The sequence below is a fragment of the Squalius cephalus genome (genome assembly GCF_949319135.1).
Source record: "Squalius cephalus genome assembly, chromosome: 13".
NCBI lineage: Eukaryota > Metazoa > Chordata > Actinopteri > Cypriniformes > Leuciscidae > Squalius > Squalius cephalus.
This window is the reverse complement of record NC_137134.1, coordinates 25,425,168-25,448,221: the sequence shown is the minus strand read 5'-3', so window position 1 is coordinate 25,448,221 and position 23,054 is coordinate 25,425,168. Positions and strand designations below refer to the sequence as shown.

General features: G+C 38.0%; 2 protein-coding genes across 2 annotated transcripts in view; one reads left to right on the top strand and one right to left on the bottom strand.

Annotated features, from left to right (window-relative positions):
* Positions 1-20,965, bottom strand: part of LOC307169734 (uncharacterized protein) — a 29,100-nt gene extending 8,135 nt beyond the window's left edge. The window contains exon 1 of the mRNA XM_079890529.1: positions 20,818-20,965. The gene's annotated coding sequence lies outside the window, so the exon portion shown is untranslated. The remainder of the gene's footprint in view (positions 1-20,817) is intronic.
* On the top strand, positions 11,001-13,563 carry LOC307169740 (uncharacterized protein). The gene is made up of 3 exons (XM_079890535.1): positions 11,001-11,216; positions 12,906-12,995; positions 13,150-13,563. The coding sequence occupies exons 1-3, from the start codon at positions 11,184-11,186 to the stop codon at positions 13,348-13,350; spliced, it is 324 nt and encodes a 107-aa protein (XP_079746661.1). The 5' UTR covers positions 11,001-11,183; the 3' UTR covers positions 13,351-13,563.
* Positions 20,966-23,054: the final 2,089 nt, after the last annotated feature.

Here is a 23,054-nt window from a genome sequence, read left to right as displayed (position 1 = left end):
TATATATATATATATATATATATATATATATATATATATATATATATATATATATAGGGTGAGGAGATGTTTGCTGTTTGAGACAAAATGTTGGCCTAAAAAACCTGTGACATCGCTTAAGCATAATTGCTTCATAAGCTTGTGTTGTCGCCTGGAGTTTTTACTGCTTTAAAGCAGTAGGCTACACCTTTAAAGAAGACTGAGTATTTTATTTATTTATTTTCTGATTTGTGAGCCACAAATTCCAAACCACACCCTTGATTGATTATTTTAACTTAAAGGAACACTCCACCGTTTTTTTAAATAGGGCTTATTCACCTTTTTCCTACATTTAGATAGGTGGGCAAATGCATTTTTGTCTCAGTGCATGCATTGTTTTAGTTTGACAGGGTCGGCGCGAGCTTAGCTTAGCTTAATGAATGGAATCCTTTGTTGCCAGCATGTCCTGAGTAAAAGTGATAAAAAAAAAAAAAACACCTAATTACTTCTTGTGGCCTGCGTATTCACAACGAGTACAAATAGCGATGCAGATTAACACTGGGCGATTTTCTAGGTAGATAGTGACTTGGGACTATATTAGGGGGAAGCACAGGCAAAGCACTGCTACTTGGGCGCAGAGATATCTGTAGTATGCTTAATACTTGCAACAGAGAAACAAATGCAAGTAATCAAATTTTTTATTACATTTGTGCAGATTAAACACTGTTGCATTTCAGGAAACCAGAAAGAGAGATGTATTAACTCAGCAAGTAAACATAAAAATGTTACATCTGGTGTTATGGCAGTTTAAATATTTAACAAAAATACAACACAGGTAGAATTACAATGTATGGCAGTGGTGCAGTAAGAAAAAAAGAAATCAGTCATTCCGACAAAAGTACTGTATTAACGCAGCTCTGATGTCAGCCCCTTCTTGATTACAATGTTCAAGTACCGCCAGGACAGGAAGCTGAATGTTTATAGGCCTGTCTTGATGCACCTCTGTAAAGTTGTCCCCATGTTCCTCACAAATGTTGTGAATCACAGCAGGCGAGTGTCATTTGCTTGCTCAGCTCCAGCTTGCAGTCATTTCTTTTTAGGAGGCACCTCCATCGACCTTTTAGTCTCCCAAAACACATCTCCACAACTGACCGTGCACTGCTCAGCCGGTAATTGTAGGTCTGTTGTTCATGTGTCAGTCTTCCAGTGTCTGAAAAGGGCTTCATAAACCAGTTCTGCATGGGGTAAGCTGGGTCACCAATTAGATAATGTCCAACATCACACCCAGAGATGTTCATTTTGTTTAGGCCTAATAACTCCTCGTCATTTAGGACTTCCCACAAATGTGATTGTCTCAGTACTTTTACATCATGAACACCTGGATAGCCAACGCATAAATCCCAGAAAAGACCTTTGCCATCAACCACTGCTTGGAGAACAATCGAATCCCATCCTTTCCTGTTGTAATAGTCTCTAGGGTACTCCTCTGGTGCTATTATAGGGATGTGACTTCCATCTATTGCCCCAACACACTGTGGTACTCTTCAATGATTCTCAAAGAATGTGGCCAGTTCTACAAACTTGTTAGCATCAGGAAATATAATGTGCACAGGAAGCAGCACCCTGTTGACTGCGTAGCAAAAGTCCTGAACACAGTTAAACACAGTGATGAGGCCTACCCCAAAAAGATGGCTTATGGTCCTGTATTCGTTGCCGGTGGCCAGTTTCCAGATGGCAATTGCCACTTGCTTTCGAATTGTGACACACACGCGGTAATTTGTGTTCCTTCTCCCCATGTAAGGCCTGACTCGACCACAGATGTACTCAAATGATTTCCGGGACACTCGGAAATTCTGCACAAACTGTTGAACGGTGAAATCCGGAACGATTGTGTCCCATCAGTGGCGAGATTGTGGGTGTGCCCAGACAACAGGCGGTCTCCGTCTTGCGATGTGCCGCAATACTAACGTTGCCTGTAAAGATAAAAATCGGTGCACGATTATTTTTTTAGTTGATTTCCAATGTAATCGATAGGTAGTCTGCGCTACCGGTACATACTGTAGCTAACGTTAGGGCCATTAGAGCTAGCGCCCTTGCATTTGCTTCCAAGAGCTAACATCAATAATAAGAATCGAAACGTTATATAATTACCTTTCTTTTTGAACGTAACCTCTGCCTGTAGTAATCCAGTCGAGCTGCACAAATGTGTTCTATACGTCTTCTTCTGATCCCAAGAAATGATCGCAAAGCCAGGAGAAACATTTGCAGAGATACGATGTAGATACAACTACCATTGTAATTGTTATGAAGTTGCAAAAGCATTTCTGGGAAAGATAAGACGTATGGCAACGTACACAGTGACATAACGACGTCATTCGCTGGGCTCTCTAGTCAGTGGAAAAACAAACAGGTTCTAAGAAGGTTCGCAAGTTGAACCAAATTTGAACCAGCACCAGTTCCGAAACAGTTCTTTTTTGGTGGAAAAGGGGTAATGCAGAAATGAAAAGGGACCTTGTTGATCTTTTTTGTCCTGTTTTATTTTTTATTTTTATGTTTTACCAGTTGTAAGATTACAAGTAAGGTCATATTATTTGTATTAAATGTTGTATTTATCACCATAATTACAGTGAACTTTACATTATAAAAAACAGCTGTGGTTCCATACCATAAAAAATAGATTTAAATTTACAGATTTAACTTGAAGAAAAAAACGTATTTCATTAACTGATAATAATGTTAATAAAGGCTACCAACCTACCAAGGTATTAATAGGCTATCTGTTTTGTACCTTTATACACACTGACAACCAACCACCACAAACAAGTGAGTCACATGATCTAAGCTCATCACAAGAATCACTAAGCCCCTCTCAAAATCAAACCTAAAGGAAGCATGTAGAAAGAAAAAAAGCAAAGGTACCAAAATAAAGCCCTGCCGAAGTCCAGATTTATGATCAGTAGCATAGGAGATAAAATTGCTAATCCTAACAGAAAATATATCTCTCAGTTAAATAACTTAGATTTAAATCAAGTCAAGACTGAAACTTCTAGCCCCATTAAAGGGATAGTTCACTTTGAAATTACATTTTGGTATGTTTTAGCTTACCTCAAGGGCATCCAAGATGTAGGTGTCTTTGTTTCCGCAGTAGTTTCAATTTTGATATTTTTAGGTCAAACCGTTCTTGTCTGTCAGTCATATAATGCAGGTCAATGGTCACCACCTCAAAGAGCATGCGCAGAGAAGTCCAAATTAAACAACTCCCCATCGTAAGTACACATTGATGGCCTAAGACACGAAACGAGCGGTTTGTGTGAGAAAACGAACAGTATTGTATTTATATCATTTTTACCTCTTGTACACAACCACGTCCAAGTGATCTGAGGGCGCGCGCGCTTCCTGGTGTGTGACGTGTGCTTGCGTTCTGACTTAGTCTGCGCAAGCGCTGGAAACTAGATCACTTGGGCTGCGTTCCAGTCCACTTTTAGATACGCACTTGCAAACTTCCCTAAGCACTTCCCTTCGGGGGAATCCCTGCCGCCATTTTGAAGTGCGTTCCATTTCGTGAAGTGGACGAGTGAATTTTATATGGACAGACCCTCGTTCCCTCGATTTTGACCGAGGGTGCGAGTCTACTTCATAATGTACACTTCAGGTACCTATATGTCCCACAATGCAGTACGATTGTGATGTCACCACATATCTCCGCACCACAACAAACAACTCTATGATATATTAATTATATATTTTTTAATTTAAAACAGCCCAAATACGCCTATATACATTTGGATGCTGCATTAAACAAATTCTTAAAGGGAAAAAATTTAAATAATAAATAAACTCATAGCTGATTCCAAGATCAAGGGCTAGGACCATAGATATCATAAGGCTAGATGTCTCGTGCGCGCTGCTGGCCAATGGAGGTCGACGTCCGCACACGGCGGCCATCATACCACAGTGTGCTCGCTCACTCGTAACATGGTGCATGTACTTTTAAATAACCATAACTTGCTCAATTTTCTACCAATTTTCAGAAACCAAGCCGTTTGTAAATCCGTCAAGATTTCAGCGAGATAAGAGGATTTGTGTGCGTGCTGATCACTCACCTTAATTCACTGCTCCCCTGTGGTTAGATGGCAGCCGGTGATGCCGGAAGTGACTCCGCCTTAAGACATCTAGCTATGCTTAGGACATTCCCACCGCAGTTTCCGCCAGTAGTGGGCACTCGTTCAACGTAAGCAATGACGTACAGCCGAGTGAATGACACGGAGGGAAGTTAGCGAGTGAAGGGCATGACAATTTTGGACTGGAACGCAGCATGGTTGTGTATCCTACAAGAGGTACTAAAAACGATAAAAAATACTGTTCGTTTTCTCACACAAACCGCTCGTTTCGTGTCTTAGGCCATCAATGTGTACTTACGATGGGGAATTGTTTAATTTGGACTTCTCTGCGCATGCTCTTTGAGGTGGTGACCATATGACTGACAGACAAGAACAGTTTGACCTAAAAATATCAAAATTGAAACTACTGCAGAAACAAAGACACATACATCTTGGATGCCCTTGAGGTAATCTAAAACATACCAAAATGTAATTTCAAAGTGAACTATCCCTTTAAATTGAGCTTTCTAATCAGACAGAAGCACTGAGTGATTGGAAGTATCGAAGACAATGCTCTAAAATCAGACACATGTGTCGGTATAGCAACTAAAATATCATTAACACTGATATTTTTTATCTCGTTTTAAATACGAGAAACGAACCACGCTCAGCGTAGCCTATTCATCAACACTCAGTGTCACACACTTCAGGAAATCTGCCTGCGAGCTTGCAGATTTGTGCTTGCGCATTACTTGGATTCGCTGTCGACATTTGTCATTAAAATAACGCCAGAAACGGCCTCAAATAAACTGTAAAAAAAGGTTTAAAAAAAAAAACATTTAAAAAAATCGTGTCTGAAAGCTGAAATCTATTTTATTGGTTAAAATCCATGGATATTATCTTTTAATTTTCCACGGATCGACGCCTGTATATGCTCTTGTCATGTTTTATCTGTGCGCTTTCCCTTTTAGCCTGCAGCTACCTGTCATTCAGATTCGCATGCTATATAGACTATATTTATTTAGGCTAATAAGCCGCTAAGGAATCTCAAACATTCAGTTGAGGCTAACGAAAATGTCCGTTAGCCTACATGAGAAAATCCAACAGGTTTTTATTTTGCATTGCCCTGCATGTGAGATAGGCAAATAGCTATTTGAAATGTTATGTTTATCACTGTTATGAGTCACTGACTTCATATTCTCAAAAAACAAACAAAAACAAAAAAAACTACCTCACAAAATAGGCTACCAGCACATGCTCCATAAGCAAAGAATAAACGTGTAATAAACACGTAGGCCTAATGCATTTCATTAGAAAGGTATTCTTACCTTCTACAGTCACTAAGACAATCAAATGCAAAAGCATTTTTGGTTAAATCCTGATTAAATCGCGAGAGTGAAAAGATCGTGTTGCAATATCTGTCAGGGAAAGTAAGCCAGAACCAGACTGACAACTTTTATAACTGTGCACAACAGTGAAACAAATTATGTCACCTAAAGCTCAAAATAGGTCTAAATAAAATAAAAGACTAAAGACTAGCTCTGGTTAAAAAGACTAGCTCTGCAGAGAAAACGTAGGCTATCTGTTAAGCAAACTGGGCAATAAACAGCTGAATATAATTCACCAAAAAGCTATTCTTACCTTCGACGATCAATAAGAGAACCAAACGCAACATTCGTAGACCTATTAATAAAACCGATATCCTTCCTCTAGCCTATTCTCAAATTTCAAAAGCTGTATCTCTCAGACGCGCCCGCAAATGGATGTCAAAAATGTGCCTGTTCCTGACTGTAATTGTGAGTGTGCATGCTTGTAACCTAACCGCACATGACATGATTAGTGTGGTTAGTGGTTACAAGCCGACATGCTCACATGGAAATCACTGAGCGGAAACCTGATCTCAGTCGTGTGTCTTCTCCAAATTGAACTGTGTTCTCACCTCGCCTAACTTGTGCTGTTACTTTGTTGACAATGGTTGGATAAATCCATCGCACTCCTCGCTTATTCTGCATCTCAGAATTCCTGACAGTTTTACCCTCGAAACTTCTTGAACTGGCAATATCCCACAGCCACACTCGAATCAACCAAATCAGCACTTTTAAAATAAACAAAGTCACAAATCTTACACACCTCGTCTCTTTCTCTCTCTCTGCATGCGAGTAGGCTACTTAAACTGTATCTCAAACGTGTGTTATAAGAAGCACTGCATCGCTTACGATGTTCACTTTAAATAAATAAGGATTTTGGGTGATGCTGTTTACAAATGCGAAACAAGTCTATAATCACTTTAAACCTCCCATGGTCAAGCAAACAAAACTAGCCTACTTACCGAACGAGAGGAACAGAAATAACCAAGACAAAGTGATCATTTTCATCTCATCGAGTAATAAACTATATGAGAAGGATAGTCTATTGGCTTGTGCAGCTTTCCTTTCAGTGAGCGTGACTGTCTGTGGCTCGGTGTCCCTGCTTAAGAAGAAAGGGAGTTCCCTCCTCCTCCTCCTCCTCTCTCTCTATCTCTCTTTCTCTCTCTCTCTCTCGACCTGTATTGCTGGTGATGATGAAGTATGAAGACGTAAAATAAATAGGATCTGTATTCTTCTGACTTTCATTTTCCCGCGCTTACACTTTTGGCACTGTGTTTGCGCACAAATACGCCAAAAGCACTGTACGCCAGTGAACAGCAATTTGCAACCGAAAACAACAGAGTGAGGAACTGCAAAACAGATTACTTGCGTAAAACTTTGTGTACATCTGTGCTTTTGCATCTTAAGTCTTCAAATATAGATTATAATATTCGTTAAAACAATAAGTGATGTCTAAAAACCTGTTCACACCAAGAGCAATGATAACTAAACTTCTAATAAATGAGAGAATAGCGGAGTCCACATCACAACTGTAAAGACACAGAGTATCGCTGGTAAGCCAGTCTGACCTCAGTTGTGGGTAATAATGAGTGGAAGAGAGCGCTGTTCACCATTTCCTTCCGGTGTCTTGTCTGACATGCATTTGACACATCAAAACTAATGAAACTATCGGACATGAATACAAAAACAAATTTACTGCTGGTGATAACTAGTGAGCTGAAAGATACTTATGTTGCAGCCTTGTATGTTATTATGTGGAGAATTCATGCAGGGAAGGTATGAGAAGTCATGTGGCTCACCTTATTGCGTGGGTAGGCATATTTATATACTGGCCTGTGAGTAGGATACATCAGTCAAATCCTTAACAACATTGTCAATTCTTAATCTATAATGTGAATAATAGCAGACTTTTTTTTTTTTTTTTTTTTCGCACACACAAAAAAAAAAAAAAAAAAAATGACAGGAAGCGCAGTTAACATCTTAGTGCAGCTTACCATGAAGTTGTTACTTTCCACGATCAATAAGAGAAACAAACGCAACATTCTCAACGCGCAGCCTATTCATCAACACTGACATCCTTCTATCCTCAGGCTCAGTGCAAAAACACATATCTGTAGGAGACCGTATACTGTCATCATGTGGCTTTAACCATACACCCGTCCCTCTCACACGTTTCCTCCGGCGCTTGATAAGCACGCTCTGTCAGTGCGCTCTGATTTCTTTTGAAAGCGGTTATTGAAGTGTTGTCGCTTTATGCGCTCTAACGCCATAACGCCACGAAAACTGGCGTATCTGTTGTAGCCTACCCAAGTAAGGGTAAAATCTTTCCGTGGCAGGGCTTCTAAACCTCGAATAAGACACCAGTGTCCAAGAGCCACATCCGAATCAATCAAATCAACACCTCTCAAATAAGTCACAACTCATGTCATGTGAGTAGGCTACTTCAACTGTATCTCAATCTCACGCTGTTCACTCTAAATGAATAAGGGTTTTGGGTGATGCGGTTTACAAATGCGTTGTTTCGCATAGAACAATAATAAATAACATAGAATCACTTTAATCCTCCAATTCAAGCAAACAAAACTACTTACCGAACGAGAGACACAGATAGCAAGTCAAAGTGTTCATTTTCATCACATCAAGTAGGGAATAACTCTCCGTGTGCCGTTCCACAGTTCAGTGTGAGCGAGACTGTCTGTGTCTCAGATGAGGCTTGAGAATAAGAGGAAGTTACCGCACATATGCCTTTCTCTCGTCAATGAGGTTTATTTTACCTCGGGTATTTATCTAAAAGGAGAATGTGCATATAGGGGGCGAAGCCATCATTTTAGTTTCGAAAGGGACATAACGCCATCAGGGTGAATTGCCCTATGGGACTTTTTTTTGTTGCATTTCAGACTTCTGTTACATATTGCGATGTATACAAACGTTAAATTCACACCCAATAACATTTTTAATGTGTCCTAATCAAATCAAAAGAGAAGATGAAGATAACATGCATTCACATTAGTCACAAACACTACTAACCACACGCCTCGTTACTAACCACACGTCTGGTTATTAGTGTTTTTTTTCTTTTTTTTATGGTGACTATAATGATTTTGTTTTTGTTTTTTTTTGTTTTTTTTTTACAAAAAAAAAAACATTCTACACTGTTAAAAATGATTTGGGCTTTTAGTCAGAAGGACTATTGTTGTCAAGTTGAGAGAACTCATTGCCCATTACAACACAGCAAGAAGAGTTACAACAACTTCAACTTGAAAAAAGCGCGGAAACTCATTAAAAACTCATAATAATCCGTTCAGTTCACTTCAGAAAATAGGTCAAGATGGACATTTCAACCAACACGCATGCGCCCGCAGTGACGTCACGCGCCATGATCAACTCTGGAAAATCCGAGCTGACCGCCATCTTTTTTCCTCGGAGCCGAGCCGTCCAAGTAAGTACATTTAAAATTGTTTTAACTTAGTTCATCTGTAATGTGCATTCGTCGTCTAATGTCTCTTCGTCTCAAATGATCCGTAAACATAACCTGTGATGAATATTTCATGTTCGTTCGTTTTTTGGAAATACGTTAGCATGTTAGCGCCGGAGTGTCACAGCAAGTATTTAATGTAACGTTAGGGTTGAGCATCATATTCGACATTAACAAGTATTCGGCACCGATAATATACTCTTATACAAGTGAAACGGTGCGAGACCTGTCCTCATTATTATGGAAAAATGTGTGAACAGTGGGAACATTATAACCGGGTCAACCCGCCAATTTACGTGACGTCGCGACTCGTACAAGAAGCTTTGCTCGCACTCAATCAACCTGACACAACATTAACAGACAGCGAGATAGCAAAAAAACACTGAGCACCGCCGTAGTGTTTGGACTATATTTTTTATGTTGAGTTAGATGCGGTATAAACACGTAGTGATAGGTGATTGTTTTCATGTGTAGTGATATGTGTGCCGTTACACTCTGTATCCATGGCAACGCGCAGCAGTGGGGGTGGGGTGAACGGTCGCGGAGACTGCCAGTTGGAGATCAGACATGGGTTTTTTGCAAGGGGGAAAGTAAAGTATGAAGAGTTACAACAACTTCAACTTGAAAAAAGCACGGAAACTCATTAAAAACTCATAATAATCCGTTCAGTTCACTTCAGAAAATAGTTCAAGGTGGACATTTCAACCAACACGCATGCGCCCGCAGTGACGTCACGCGCAATTTTCAACTCTTGAAAATCCGAGCTAACCGTCATCTTTTTTCCTCGGAGCCGAGCCGTCCAAGTAAGTACATTTAAAATTGTTTTAACTTAGTTCACCTGTTGGTAATGTGCATTCGTCGTCTAATGTCTCTCCGTCTCAAATGATCCGTAAACATAACCTGTGATGAATATTTCATGTTCGTTCGTTTTTTGGAAATACGTTAGCATGTTAGCGCCGGAGTGTCACAGCAAGTATTTAATGTAGGGTTGAGCCTCATATTCGACATTAACAAGTATTCGGCACGATAATATACTCATATACAAGTGAAACGGTGCGAGACCTGTCCTCATTATTATGGAAAAATGTGTGAACAGTGGGAACATTATAACCGGGTCAACCCGCCAATTTACGTGACGTAGCGACTCGTACAAGAAGCTTTGCTCGCACTCAATCAACAAATCAATTATTTGTCCATTGTTTATTTTTAAAGAAACCTGGCCTACATCGATGATGCAATGAATGCCACATACGCACTGAGAAGAAAGATGATCGTTGAAGAGGAGCCACCTGTGGCCGAAATGAGAGTGAGATGGCCTGCCCTTTTTACTGAAAGACAGGTAAAATGTGTACATTTTTTCTTAGTCATTTCAAAGTAGTAATGTTGTATTGTGTATATTGCAGGGCTCTATGCTAACATTCCTCCCATTGAGCACATGTGCTCCTTAAGTGAAATATTTGGGAGTAAAATTAAAAATTGTTTAAGTAACATTTATGTAACGCTTAAATAATGTTGAGGGTAAAACGTGACCCATTTTTACATTTGATAACAGTAAAAAACACCCTCAACAATTCAACTTATGACTGTAATTTGATGACTTATGATGTGACCCAGAATATAAAAACATGAAAATATATCATCTTTTTTTAATCAACAGACGCAAGCAATAACTTGCTCTGTTATGACTAACAGAATATTTGACACATTAAACATAAATTGATATTTCCTGTAGGCCACTCCTATATATTATGATATGAAATAGCCTAATGCTTGAACTGATATGAATTACATATTTTTATTTAACGTTAACTACTTAAATCATAGTAGTACATACTGATTTGTTAAACTTACAGCCTTGTTACTTAGCATGTATGAATTATCATGACAACTTAACAAAGCACTGACATATCAGTCTGATGTAAACATTAATAAAACTCAATAACCTGTCACACAAGCCAATCTGCCCGTCTGAGGACACAGATCGTTGAGGTTGAAGTTAATATTAATGAAATATGCACCTTGAGACAGGTCTCCGCTGTACGTCACATGTCTGACAACATGTCAGTTGTAGTGCTGAAATGTGAACATTTAGGTGACTTTTAACTTGAACTAAAACTGTAATGTTACTTCTCCACATAGATCGCCAAGGAATTCACCAGGCTCACTTCAATGGACATCAATAAATTCTATGAGGGTCTGGACAGCCATCTGCATAAACTTCTTTAGTTATTCCGGTTGAAGCGCTTCGAGGAAGTTCAAGACATGACATCCTTAATGGAGATTCTCGACAAGGATGTAAGTGCATATTTGTTGTAGTTGTGGTCCACATTAATTGTGCAACCCCACTGAGGAGAGGGACCAGGATGTAGATTATGACAGACAGTAAACCTCCTCTAATTAATGTACTTGGATTGGCATTAGGCTTGGCACAATAGTCGGTGTTACCGGTGTTACACGGTGTTCAGTCGCAACACTGGTTTCATCACTTGCCCACCGCAGCACCGTAAACATTTTTTTTAAAGCAATTACGCAGTATCATATTTTCTGTCACAGTTGACTAGCGTTGTATGATCACGCTCAACCATTCAATCGCGACAAAACAAGAGACCGCGTAAGTCCTGCCTATTACACGCGCACACACACACACACACACACACACACAGAAAATACGTGCGTCAGTATCGAGCTCTCTTTTCGGCCTTGAACAAAACATAACACACACAAATTATGCCAAAATGTCCGTTTTGTCGAGTGTCCTCATAAGAGCAAATGATTTAAATAATATCATAAATGAATGTAGAGATTTGTGAGAAAATGGGACGCCAGGAGGATTAGTATACCGGTAGCTTAATAATCATGAATGCACTCTCTTGTGTGCATGAATGAATCTTTTAACACATCTCCGGCGAACGGCTTCTTCATGCAAAAGAAAAACTCTTCATAAAGCGCAGTGAAATTCATGTGGCTTTTCCTGATGGAACGAGGTTGTTCATTAACTTAATTTTATACGTGCAATTCACACGAGCTCTAAACGAATGCGAGACTGCTGCGACAAAACTTTAGTCAAACTTTATTAATGAAACAAAATCAAGGGAATAGTTTCTTTAATGTATTTTTTATTTTGTTTTTTACCGGTTGGCCGGTCACACGGCTTTCATAGTTTTTAGTTAGGCTAGAGCGGAGACCAGGGCCGGGTTTCACGATGTATCTTAGCTCTTAAGAGCGTTCGTGCTACTTAAGAGTCGCTGTCCATTTGCGACGTGCTGAAATATAACCTTATATGCGTTTTTCATGAATAATAACGAACCCACCATTCACACACTGTGGTTGAATCCGAAATCGCGCCCCTCAAATAGGGCGTTATTGTTCTCAACATGATCTCAAGCAGTGAAAAATAGAGGACACTGACAACGCGCTGAAAGACAGGACCGAGCAGGTAGCCTAATATTTAATATGAAACAAAGTCTCAACTCTCAAATTTGGTCAGTCAGACAAAAATAAAATAGGCCTACCATTTTTTGGCTCTTTAATGTGTCGTGACAGATTGCCTCAGTTAAAGCCAATTTCAAATCCACCGAAGTTAATCAATAACTCTTCTGACTGCTTTGTCACACAAAAATGGTGGAGTTTGATTGGTCAGATCGCATGTCAATCAAATTCAATACGAATGATGAATTGACGCCATGTAAAAAAAAAAAAAAATCACATCACTCTAACACCCCCCACCCCCACGATGAAACCGGTAATACCGGTGTTGTCACAAGTCGATCAACCGGTGGGAGAATATTATCACCGTCACATCTCTAATAGGCATTTGATACAGACTGGATAAATAAGAAAATGGCTCTGTAAGATGGGAGTAGATGGAGAGAAGGCCAGAGTTCAAGTTACCTCTTTGAACTGAAAGCTCAGTTTCCGTCATTTGAGGGTTGACAAAAATCAGAGGTCTGATATCAACTGAATTCACGTATTGTGTTTTTGCAGGCATCAAACCAAAGGAAGAGAGCAGCAGCTTTCCAGGGACTGCCATGGAACATGAAGGAAAATCCTTCTACATTGATGAAGAAATGTGAGGTAAGCAGCAAAATGTTGTTTAATGATACAAAAACTAGTTCACAATGGGCATGGTTACACATCATTTCAGGCATCCTCTGTGTGGATACACTATATAGCAAAACATGTCTAAAGCACAGGCACCTTTTTGTTTTTTGTTTGTTTTTGCATGAAGCCAACAGATCCTGGGGAGGACTTCATCAAAGGAATGGTGATTGGAATCCTTTTGGTCGTTGAAGATGTGAAAGAGCCCCTTCCAGTTTCCTACAACGATGTTGCCATTGTCATTGAGGAAAAGATTGTCATGCGTCATCTTGGTGATGTACCCAACACTTTTGTGAACCTGATGGGCCTGCTTGTACATGCTGAACCTTGACTATCCAAAAGAGATGAAAATATACTTTTGAGGTGATTCAGCGCCTGTTCATGGGAATCGGGTCTGAGATGTGCACTCCCAGGGTCCACTCTCTAAAGAATAAACTGCTCAGTTAGAGGGATGGCTCAGGAGGATGTTTCTGCACACACACACGCACAGACACGCTCACTAACTCTCACACACTCATGCACATACAAGAACACACACACACACACACACACTTTCTTTCACACACACACCCACATTCATGCACACACTCACTCACACACACGCTCACTAACACACACACCCACATTCATGCACACACTCACTCACACACACGCAAAGACACGCTCACTAACTCTCTCTCTCACACACACACACACACACACTAACTCTCACACACACACACGCTCACTTACACACACACAAAAAATCACGCATTCACCCACACAAGCACTCACTCACACACACACACACACACACACACACACACACAAACACGCGCACACACACTCACACAAGCACACACACGCACAGACACGCTCACTAACTCTAACACACTCATGCACATACAAGCACACACACACACGCTCACTAACTCACACATACACACACTCATGCACATACACCCACACAAGCACACACACACACACACACACACACTCACACAAGCAATACAAATGTAGTAAGAGGAAATAAATGTAAAGCCCTTCTGTGGGTCACAACAGTTTGTTTTTATGTTCTAACAGATGTCTATTGCTCTCTGTGGAGGAAATGTCACTTGCAGACACTAATTTGTATTTTTTGTTGTAGAGCAAACATGAACATTTTTTTTTAATAAAGGTCTTTATTGAATTGGATTTCATCTCTTACTTTTTATATAATTTCATCTCTTACTTTTCAGCTATTTTTTCATGTGTTTTTCATGTGTTAATATTTAAGTTTGACTGGCCAATTCTCATGTAGATTTTTTGTAGATATTAGTTTGCTTAAATTTTTTAAATCTAGCAATTTTTTAAATCTAGCAATAAACTCAAGTAACTTAGCAATAGAGCGTGAGAAAAAAAATAATAATGTTGCCCTAACTTGATAAAACAAGTTAAACCAACATCTTTTTAGTTCTCTCAAGTAATGTTTTCCAGTCTACATTACTTGATACAGAAAGTTGAGTCAACAAATCGCGAGTTGTATCAATTATGTATTCCATGTTTAGCCAACTTGATTCACAGTTGTAGGAACTTGATCAAATAAATTCAACCAACATCTCTTAAAGTTATCTCAAATAATATTTTAAAGTCCAACTTACTTGATACAGGAAGTTGAGTAAACAGACGACTATAAGTTGACTCAAATTAACTCAGTCAAAGCAACAAGATGACTTGACTTAGTTAAGTTGAGTCAACTAATCTTTTTTTACAGTGTAGTAACGAGGCGTGTGGTTAGTAGTGTTTGTGACTAATGTGAATGCATGTTATCTGCATCAGTCTGCAAAAAAAACTTTCCGAAACTTGTGACAAACCGGAAGGAGTATTTTTGGTACAGAAATACTCCATCAAACGTACAACTTAATTTTTGAAACTTTGTCCATGTTTAGCATGTAAAAAAAGTTGCTGCCTTGAATTTTTAAGTACAACCAACTTGGGTGTTTAAGTCATTTCAACTTAAATGACATCAAACTGACTTCTGACAAAAAAAGTTTAATCTTTTATAGCTTATACAAAAGTTGAAAATTGCTTAACTTATTTTGATGAGTTAAAGCAATTTAAAAACATATTGTCATAAATTATTGGTCATTTTATTCAACCAGAAAGTTTTTTCTTGATTAGAAATGACACAGGCGTCTCCCAGAATATAATAAGACGATGTAGCCTACAAGGCATCATTGTGAAAAAAAAATATTACTCATCTTTTATTTACATTTGAACAAAAAGTGGCATGTCCAAAATGATTCATACCCTTTGCAAACTGTCACAGTCTATGGGAAAATCCAAAGATCTATTCTATACCATTCCAAATAGTCCAAGCTGTTCTAAAGCATCCTAATTACCCAGATTCATTGGGAACAGCTGTTAATCAACTCAACAGGTGAAAAACAGAAGCTCTCTGCTGTTGGTTTGTGGACAGTCATGGCTAAGACAAAGGAGCTCACTAAAGGAACTGTGGTTGCTCACAAGTCAGGAAAGGGCTATAAGACCATATCTAAATGTTTTGAAGTTCCAGTGGCTACAGTGCAAAGTATTAAAAAAAAATACAAGACGTTCCACACTGTGAAAAATCTCAGAGGACGTGGTCGGAAGCCAAAAGTGCTGGCCAAGAGGATAGTGAGAGAGGTAAAAAAAATAATCCAAGGATCACCATCAAGGCCATCCTGATGAATCTGGGCTCTGCTGGTGGCAACATCTCAAGGCAGACAGTCCAACGGACACTGCACACCGCTGGGTTCAACGGACGCAGACCAAGGAGGACACCACTTCTCCAGATAAGGCACACAAAAGCCCACTTGGCCTTTGCAAATGCTCATCTGGACAAAGAAGAATGGTCTTCTGTTTTATGGTCAGATGAAACAAAAATTGAATTGTTTGGCCATGATGTAGCCTTCATTTGGCGTAAAAAAGGAGAAGCCACATGGTGGTGGGAACCTAATGTTTTGGGGTTGTTTTTCAGCCGGTGGACCAGGGAACCTAATCCCAGTAAACGGCACCATGAAAAAGGAGCAATACATCAAACAACAACATCAGGCAGTCTGCAGAGAAACTTGGCCTTGGGGACCAGTGGACATTTCAGCACGACAATGACCCAAAACACACAGAAAAAGTGGTGAAGAAATGGTTAGCAGACAATGAGTAATTCCTTTTTGTTGCTATGGAAAGTGTACAGGGTTTTAAACTGTAACATACATTATCTGTCACTCCTCGAGAGTTTGCTATTTCTTGTGGGGCCATAACTCTTCTCAAAGGCTAGATCCCAGATTTGTCAGTAGCTCATCATTTTGATACTAATGATTGATAACAGACAGTTGTTTTGTTATCCATCTCTGGTCGTTACAGGAGAGTTACACATTTCAGAATGACTACTGGAATGACCAGTTTGTCAGCATTCCATAGAAGAAAGTGTGGATTTTGTCATCTTAATAATTACTAACCAATAATGTGAGATGTTTTACACATTACCTCTGTTTTTTTTTTTTTTTTTTTTTATCCTGCAAAGCTCTATTTAAAAAAACAGACAGTGCACAGACACACACACTGGTGTAATCTGATAGCGCTCATGTAACAATAAGCTCTTGCTGTGGCATAATACAATAGTAACAAATCATGTATTGGTATACAGTTCTTATCTGTATCTTCTGACATGTCATATTAGGATATGTATATTTATCATTGTGTTGTTTGAGTTTGTGTTCTTTTTCCCCTTGTTTAACTTGATGGGGTTTTGTTTCTAGTTTAGAAAATGTAAGCTTTGCTCTTTACAACTCTTCCATGTATACTGTACTTCCCAGAGACTCTTAGACAGGTTAGTGTAGGCTACTACAGTAAAATATTAATCTTAAAGTAATGTTGTGTTTTTTTTTTGTTTTTGTTTTTTGTAATTCAAACATTTATTTCACTTAGAAACTTTGAGAACACATCGCGGGGAAAATGCAAACATACATTTTCAATGACTAACTATACAAACCTCCAACTCATACAGTACAACATTATTTTTAGGTTTGACATTGCACAATGGGGAGCACAGATGACTGCTGCCATCAGCCAGCTCACACAAATTGGATATCTGTGACTACAAAACTTTCCACTGTCTAAATGTGTCAGTTCCAGGTCTCCCTTGTATTCTCTTGTATTTGTACTCTCATGATAATTTGTTGACAAGCGCCATCTTGTGGCAGTCAAAGTTATAGCAGCCATAAATGTTTCATCCATTGAGTACAAATAAAAGCCTGACGAAGCTAAATGTGTTCCGTTGAATTATAATATATTTCACATAATAGTGTGGCAATATATTCAATGTAACAACAACAATAAGACCAACAGTTTTTGTTTCCTAACACTTGTGTTGATTTTTTTATTTTGAACGTGGCGTCTCCCGTCCCCTAGTGCTCACTTATTTTGGGTTAAAAGTGAGGAGAGCAGGTTAGAATGTCATGTGACATACATTGTGCTTCACGTAGTGTATGTTGTGTATTAGCTCAGTTTTTGAAGTGTTGCCACAAGCTGTACGTTTTATTTGACAGCGAAGGTAAGTTAAGCTGTGTGTGTAGTTTTCTGTGTGATTTTTTTTTTTTTTTGTCTTTTCATTTAGCTAGGTTAGATTTAAAGGTTATAGTTAGAGGTGTTATGTTTTATTTAGTTCTTTGATTTGGCAACACACGTGCTCTTCATTTCATTTGGTTGAATTTCATTGTATTTTCTTAAAGACTCCATTTTTGTTTTGACTAGGCTACATATATTTGGAACACTTTAAAGATTATTTTCTTTGTGTTTACTGGTTGGGGGTGTAAATAAATAAATGTTCTTTCTCTTCTGAATTCGCTGAATTCGTGTTTTCCTCCCCTTTACTTTTTACCACTGTTTACATTGTACTTCCTGACGATCTATTTAGTGACAAAGTAAATGTTAAATTCCTTTAATTTCCTTAGACAAATTAAAACATATTGGATTGTAACAAAGTTGTAACAAGTTGTTTCAAGTAGCCTATCTGGCTCATTTATCTGTATGTATAGACCTACATTATCAATATTGTACAAATAATAATTGTAGGCCTAAATGTATATATTTTAATGTTTATTATGAATGCTTAGGCTACTTGAAGTTGGAGACTGTGCAGTTGATCACCTCGCCTCGTAGCTAATGTTGAATTTGCAGTGTAAATTTCTGATTTTGATCAATCTTTCATTTCTATGTTCTGCCACCAGTGCATACTGAGACAGCTCTTAATCTATAAACAATACGATCTTTTATGTATTTGTGGTTAAGAAAACAATGTGTCACCACAAAGCATCTCAGACATCCATAAACAAACCGAAACAAAAAAAACTCTAATACATGAAATGACTTGTCCTGAATATTTCCATTATAAACCAATTTAAGGACAATAAACCAATAAGTACTTAAAATGTGATATAAAGAGTACAAATATTGTCTTTTAAAACGTTCTCATCTCTTTGGTTATTGTTTTCATTCAAACCTCAGGATCAATTTCAGTATATGAAACTGCTTAACCCTCTGATGCATTTCATTAATTTACTTTATTTCAAAATATTATCAAAATAAACAGGTGTATAATCATTTCCAAATGATACTTTTCCCAAAATTATGAACTATTGGAGAGTGATATGAATCATGCATCATGCGGTTAAAATGAAGTATCTAAGGCAAATGTCTTCAATCAAAACAAGCCAAAAACTTGTAGCATGTATAGCTTTTGTAGTCACATACTTGGAGCGGGGAGCTGTCGGGGCAAAACAAGGCTTAGCTTTGTTTGTTTTTTGGTATATACTGCCACTTAGGGTGTATTCACAGTTCACACCAGGAAAGTTACTTTGGTCCAGACCAAATACAACAAGTATTCACCAAGACATCACTTTAACAACTACAGACCAGTTTCATTGCTCTCTCAGTTTTCCAAAATCCTGGAAAAGTGGTTTCACTTTCAAATTACTGTAGAGCAGTGTATCACCTCCCCCTCCCCACTGTCTCAAGGTTGCCAGTTATGCTGCAGGATCCAGCAGGAACGTTTGTAGCTGCAGCTGTGGTAACTAGAGAAGAGCTGGCAACCCAGATGCCGAAACACTACTGACTTCATGATTAGTAGATAGGTGGAGGGAGGCGCGTCAGGCCAAAACACAAGATGACAACATCAACATCAGTTGAGGGCTGCAACTTCACTTTTTAAATGACAATATCCTGGCCGTACTACTGTTGTCAGTGATATACAACGTGTTATCCTCTTTTTAAAATTTGCACCCTGTTGACTTCAATGGGGCAAGTTTTAAACCTGCTTTTAGCCTCTTAACATCCTTGATGTGTCATTACAAGTGCACAGGTCATGTGAGTGATTCCTTCAGAGTGAACACGGTGAATCTGACTGCAGTAGATATGAAAGATATGAATAAAAATGATGTTTATTCAGCCAGCGCTCATACCTGTATTTACATCCTGTTTTCGGTTAAAGTCCACAGTAGTCGATTGTCGAGTTCACGCGCGTGATCATAGGTACTAAACCTATGCGCGTGAACTTGACAATCGATTACTGTGGACTTCGACCGAAAACAGGATGTAAATACAGGTATGTGCGCTGGCTGAATAAACATCATTTTTATTAATATCTTTCACATCTACTGCAGTCAGATTCACTCGTGTTCACTCCGAAGGAATCACTCACATGACCTGTGCACTTGTAATGACACATCAAGGATGTTAAGAGGCTAAAAGCAGGTTTAAAACTTGCCCCATTGAAGTCAACAGGGTGCAAATTTTAAAACGAGGATAACAAGTGTAGGCAACACCGATTTTTGTCGTTGTTCTCTGTACTGACAGCACTCCAAATGTACAAAAAAAGAGCTCAATGTTAAAATTGACCGAAGTTCTCCTTTAAGTGTCCGTATTATTTTAGAGTGTACCCTTTTGAAAAAAACAACAACTATAGGCCTACTTTATTGTATTTTAAATATATTCCCCTTTTCAATAGTACATCTCAAATACTAACAAAATGTTTTATTATCTTTTAAATATATTAAAAGTATATTTTTTACAATACAACTTTTAACACACTTAACAATAATTGTACTTTTTGTAAAAATATATTTTATAAAAAATTACTTGAAGTGAAAATTAAGTTTATTTTTTAAAAGTGTATTTATTTGCACTTTATTAAAAATATATTTTAGGTAGGCTATATTGTAACAGTGTGCTGGAAATGATGTAACAATGGATGAAACTTTCAAAATAATGAAACTTTCATGAAACAATGAAAGTACTTTCAAAATACATTATAGTATACAATAGTATTTTGTACAAAGTATAGCAAAGTATTATTTGTTTATTAATATGCATTTGTTATTGAAGACAAACTGTGCAATTTGTAGTATTTGGGAATAAGCCAAAGGTATTACTGAGCATAATACTTTTTACTCAAATATATAATACACTTATGCTATATTGCTTGTATATGTTTCGAAGACACTCGTAACAAATTTGTTACGTACTTGTAACAAAAATAAAGTAGGCCTACACTTTAATATCACTAATCAAGCATGTATTTAGTCCCTACACAGGCATAGGCTATTTAAAGCATACTAAGTATACTTGAAGTTGTAAGTACACAAAAGTACACTAAATGCACTTAAAGTTGTGCTTTAATAGGCCTTTTTTTCCACCAGGGTACCCCCTAAGAAAACAGTATTAAACATACTTGCAAACATCATTAAACCCTCATTGAATTTTGAACTTGGACAGCTAGAAAGAAAGAAAAATTCTTACACCATACCTTTGTTGAATTATTGTTCTGGTTCTGCTCACATCCGGAGGTGAAAATAAAGATGCGTGATCCTCTCTTGCGCTACAGTTTATATTTCCTTTAAAAACTGAACTACCACAACTGATATGATCTAAAGAGGAAGTTTGCAGTTTCCCTGTCTTTGTGTAAGCTTACTGGAATTTTTTGTGAACGCCCAACCCCGTTTAAGCATTCAGTACAGTTAATTTGTGTAATGGAATTTGTGTGACTGGCCAAACCCATTTAAGCATTCAAACTTGGGACATCTTGTGTTTTTTGTTCATCCTTTTTTTGTTAATGTCAGATAATGAGGTTTATAACAATTACAGGAGCACATAGGCTACACACGACTCTGTCAGATACACAATATTCAACTATTACTAATCTCATGCCAGTTTGTAACTATTTTATTTTTTATTTTTTATTTTAGCAAGGTGGTCCTTAAAGGTAGGGTCGGCAGTTTTTTTCTAAACTTTCTTTATATACCAATACATAATTAAAATGTAAGTACTCTGAAAAAGAAAGTATAAAAATCGAGTGTCTCTAGTCATCTCAGGACTGCAATAAACACAGCTACTTATTTCCATTCGGAACGAATGAAATGATTGGCTGGGCGACTGTCACTCTCCCTCACTACCATGGCTACCACCCCTGCTGCTAGGAGCTGCCCACATGCGCGCACACGTTTGATTCGAGGAGGGGAAGAGGCGCGGAAGCTAGGAAGAATCACAATAATGGCAGAGAAAAAGCAGTCAAAATTCCCAGTACCTGCATATACAGTCAGCCAAGGCAAAAAAAAAGCAACTAGTAAGGTAGAAAGGTAGGCTACAGAGCAGCCAATCAATAAATATAAAAACAAAGTAACTTGCATTACTTATTTTGAAAAAAGTTACTCCGATATTTTGTTGTAAATTTGAAAGTAATGCGTTACTTAATTTACTTGAAAAAGTAATCTGATTATGTAACTCATGTCACTTGCTACATTCAGTTGCTCACTGTCATATTCACATATGTCACACATGTGTATTTATATATTTAAATATTAAAATATTTTTAATTTATTTTCAAATTATTTAATCAAAAATCCAATATCGGTCGACCACTAGTTTTTAGTATAACTGAATGGTGAATGTCTCATATGCACTATTGGTGTGGGTTTAAGAAAGCAATTTGAGTCAGTTTTGACTTCTACCGTTTTGAGCATACTCCCAGACATTTTTTTAAATTTTTTTTTACAAAGCTGTCACTGGGTATACCCTTTCAAAAGGTAAACCTTTGTACCTAGTTAATATTAGTACCTCAAAGGTACATATTTGTTCCAAAGGTGAACATAAATTTTTTTTTTTTTTTTTTTTTTTTTTAATGAGAGTGCAGTATTAAGCCAACTCCCCATAGCAGACGAGCAGAAAAGACAGCAACAAACCCATGGCATACTTTCCACATTAGTCAGATTATGAAAAAGTGACTTATCTGATATCCAGAGCGCTGTTGAACCAATAAATAGGGGGAGATGGTTTAATGAGGATGGTTGTAACACTTTTTGATTCAGCATCTATAACTTGATGATTTTTTTAGCTTGAGTTCTCAAACTTTTATACAAAGTACCCCCAGTTGTTTACTAGAAATGGAACAAATTCAACCCTCTACAAGACTATCACAGACCTCGTGACCTGATGTCAAATACATGGTGTTCCTTTGTTACAACCTGCCCCACTACCAGGGTATTGTAACACATGCTGGGGTAAGTTGTAACAATTAGACAAACTAAGTAAATATGGATGCCATACCATATGATATTGTTCAAAAACAGATTTATTGGAATAAAAGAACAATCTCTCTCTCTCTCTCTATGACAGACTGTGTGTGTGTGTGTGTGTGTTAAGTAGAACAAACTTACTTAACAATCATCTTAATAATTACACTAGGCTACTACAATGTACCTTATTAAACAGCATGTTTGTACATCTTTAGGTCTAACAAAAAAACATGTCTTTGTTTGTAAATTAGACAAACTTACTGAACGGTATACTTAAACACAACTACAATGTCCCTGATTAAAGAACATATTTGCACATCTTTGAGTGAAGTCTAACAAAAAAAGACATGTCAGTGTGTGTGTGACTGTGTGTCTATGTGTGTATTTCTTAATCAGTCACAGTTCTGACAGATGAATGATGCTGGTAGAATTGATAGGCCCAAAACCTTATTTGGTGTTGAGTTGTTATATG

Bases quoted from the DNA above. Each gene is read 5' to 3' on its own strand.
- LOC307169740 (XM_079890535.1), top strand. From the start codon at position 11,184: ATGACATCCTTAATGGAGATTCTCGACAAGGAT. The intron at 11,217-12,905 runs GTAAGTGCATAT...GTGTTTTTGCAG, and splicing joins TGGAGATTCTCGACAAGGAT to GCATCAAACCAAAGGAAGAG. The intron at 12,996-13,149 runs GTAAGCAGCAAA...TTTTGCATGAAG, and splicing joins CATTGATGAAGAAATGTGAG to CCAACAGATCCTGGGGAGGA.